The following is a 2,893-nucleotide window of genomic DNA, read 5'->3' as shown; positions in this document are numbered from 1 at the left end:
CTCTCTCTCTCTCTCTCTCTCTCTCTCTCTCTCTCTCTCTCTTCAAATTTTAATTAAGATTAATCTTAAAAAATATTTATGTAAATGCAAACACATGTTTGAAAGGGAGTAAAAGGTCAAGAAAATTTTATTTGATTTTATCTCAGTCAAGGATTGTGCGAGCACGCAAGATCATTCACGATTACAATTAGATTCATTTTTGCATAATTGTACATCGAAATCTGAAAAACTCGTCGAAATTATATCAGCAAGCTTATTTCGTAATTCTTAACACAAGTTTTGTTATTGTTATAACGTCGCTGCGTTATAATAATAACAAGCTTTTTACTTTTAGTAAAAGATAACGAAATTTAAATTAAGAGTTACAGAATAGGTGTAATTTTAATTAATATCGATTTGAGCAACGCGATTGTTTGCTTCGGCTACGTCGCGCCGTTTAACAATTCGAAGGAGAAAACATGGGAATGCCGCTTGAGACTCTTGTTATCGAATCACGCTTTGTCGTTTTACCTGTTTGTTTATATTCACTAGTACACACCGCATCTGCGGGATCGCCGTCCTCGCTATCCACAATCCCTGTTATTATTCCGTTCGCCACGTCGACAGTGCCGGATGGAATCTCGGTAATTGCAATTGCGCGAGACTCGAGAGATCGCAGATTGCGGAACTTTTGTTTAAACAAGGAGTTTCCGCGTCTTAAAGATACCCGTCGACTTTCGCACAGACTGGGCTAGAAATTACTACTAAATACTGAGAAGAAGCTCGAATGAGAAAAGTTCATGAGAGAATAACAGCTATCGCCTACGTAAAAGGATTGTTGAGACGATTATTAGCATTGATTTCAAATATTATTTGTCTCGAGAAGGAATGACAAAATTTTATTTATGGATTTATAAACCGATCGTGATTACCAATGAATTTCTTCGAATTTCATTTTTTCTCAAAGTTTCAAAAATCTCATTGCATTTCATTTTTGAAATGCTAACCATGCTTGCGTATTATCTAAAAAAGTAATTTCTATATTATATATAATTTTTTATTTTGAGAATTGTACGATCGATTCCGAAGGTTTCCTCACAAAAATTAGATACTATTAAGGCCATCACGTGTAAAAAATTTTAGTCGTGTAATCTTATACTGTAAGCAAATCGGCCAATCACATTGTAGTCGAGCATTTTAAAATGTGAGATCACAATTTTAATTATGATTAATTGATTTACTTGAGACCTTAATATGAAACGATTACGACTAAAAAGAAGGGTATTAAAAAAAATGTCAATTTTCTCCAAGATATATCTGAATAGACCTTAAAAAATCATTTATTACGTTTATTACACTCGATTTACATCGAAGTTATAACATCGATTATGAAATTAGTCAATCATAGCTATTCTTCTGAAGAATGAAATGATTGCGAATGACATCGATGTTATAACTTCGCCGTAAATCAAGCCATGTAAATATAGTCATTGTTTGGGTCTTTAGAGAATAGGAGATAACAATCGTTTGTTCAGAAAGTGAAAACATTGCTAGGATTATTTAAATATAGCAAAAATGACATAGGTATATTCTTCATATAAAGATTGCGGACTAAATACTTTGATGCTATCCAGGATGCACCATGTGGAGATACAGTCTACTGTAAATAGACTGTATCTACTTAGTATTCCTTGATTAGAAATCAGAACTCCACAGTTCGTTACTCCTATGGTATTTAACATAGAGAAGAATAGAGCGAAATAATCGTGTCCAATCGACTAGACAAACAAACTTTATTCACATATAATATAAATGACATAAATTACAACTTAAGCTACGTATTCGACATACATGTAGTATTTCTTGCAATAGAAGAAATTTTTTTCATCTATAATTGTATTTATAATTTGATATATAAAATTATAAATTATAAATTAAATTCTGTTTCGAATTTTGTTATGAATTATAGAATGAGATAAAGATTAAGATAAAGATAAGAAAATAAATGACCAACGTGAAAGACGTGTAATTTCTTCGTTCTATTAAAGTTACATTATCCCTTGCGCTCTTGATCACTACAAGCTGAAACCGTGGAAAATTTTTCTTCTAGATAAAGACCCTTAACCCAGTCTGTACACTCGACGGGTAAATACACTCAAACTTTTTCCATAATCGATGTCAGTATTATCAAGATTCTACCCTCATATCGAAAAGATTGTTGCGAAGTATCATTATCAAAACGATTTACGGGTAACGGCGCGGCGGTTCCGTCAGGACAATCGCGAATGCGTCATTAGACACATCTCGCGTAAGCGTATCTTCTCGGCAATTTTGCCGAGAGGAGGCAAAACGAAGAAAAGTGGTCTAAATAAGATTCCAGAAATGCATTCTGCGAGAGCGGAATGAGAGGAGACACGGGAACGAGGACGCGGGAGTGAGAGAGATGGTTCTCTCTTCCGCCGATTCGTGTCCCGCGAGATCAACGAGCTCGAGAAAACAGGATAACGGATAGTAAATTTTTCATATCCGAAAGGCGGAAGTGGCGGCAGCAAGCGATCAACTCAGGCGACGATCGTGGTACAACAACCGTCTTTGTCGTTGGACGCGCCCGCGGCGACGATTTTGCTGCACCCAGACGCCGACGCCAGGCGACGCGAGGAGAACATGCGGCAGCTGCTAGATGTTGCCAACACCCTCACCCTGCAAGAGATACACGACTTTGAGATGAGGTAAGTAGATATCGATCACTGCTGCCGCTTCTTGCGGTTTCACGACACGGGAAATGATACGATCTCGGCATGACATGAAGAGCTTCTTTATAAAGATTTTGCGAGATGTAATTAATGGATAATATTTAGTAAAGTATTTTAAATATATATATATATATATATATATCATCTCTCTCTCTCTCTGT

The 2,893-nt window shown here is 35.9% G+C and overlaps 1 protein-coding gene across 1 annotated transcript in view; it reads left to right on the top strand.

Moving 5' to 3' along the window:
- Nucleotides 1-2,893, top strand: part of LOC105627408 — a 33,131-nt gene that overhangs the window by 7,557 nt on the left and 22,681 nt on the right. The window contains exon 4 of the mRNA XM_012208690.1: nt 2,513-2,708. Within this exon, the coding sequence (XP_012064080.1) occupies nt 2,513-2,708 (196 nt within the window). The remainder of the gene's footprint in view (nt 1-2,512; nt 2,709-2,893) is intronic.

The sequence above is a fragment of the Atta cephalotes genome, assembly GCF_000143395.1.
Source record: "Atta cephalotes unplaced genomic scaffold scaffold00009, whole genome shotgun sequence".
Classification (NCBI taxonomy): Eukaryota; Metazoa; Arthropoda; class Insecta; order Hymenoptera; family Formicidae; genus Atta; species Atta cephalotes.
This window is presented reverse-complemented; position numbering and strand designations above follow the sequence as displayed.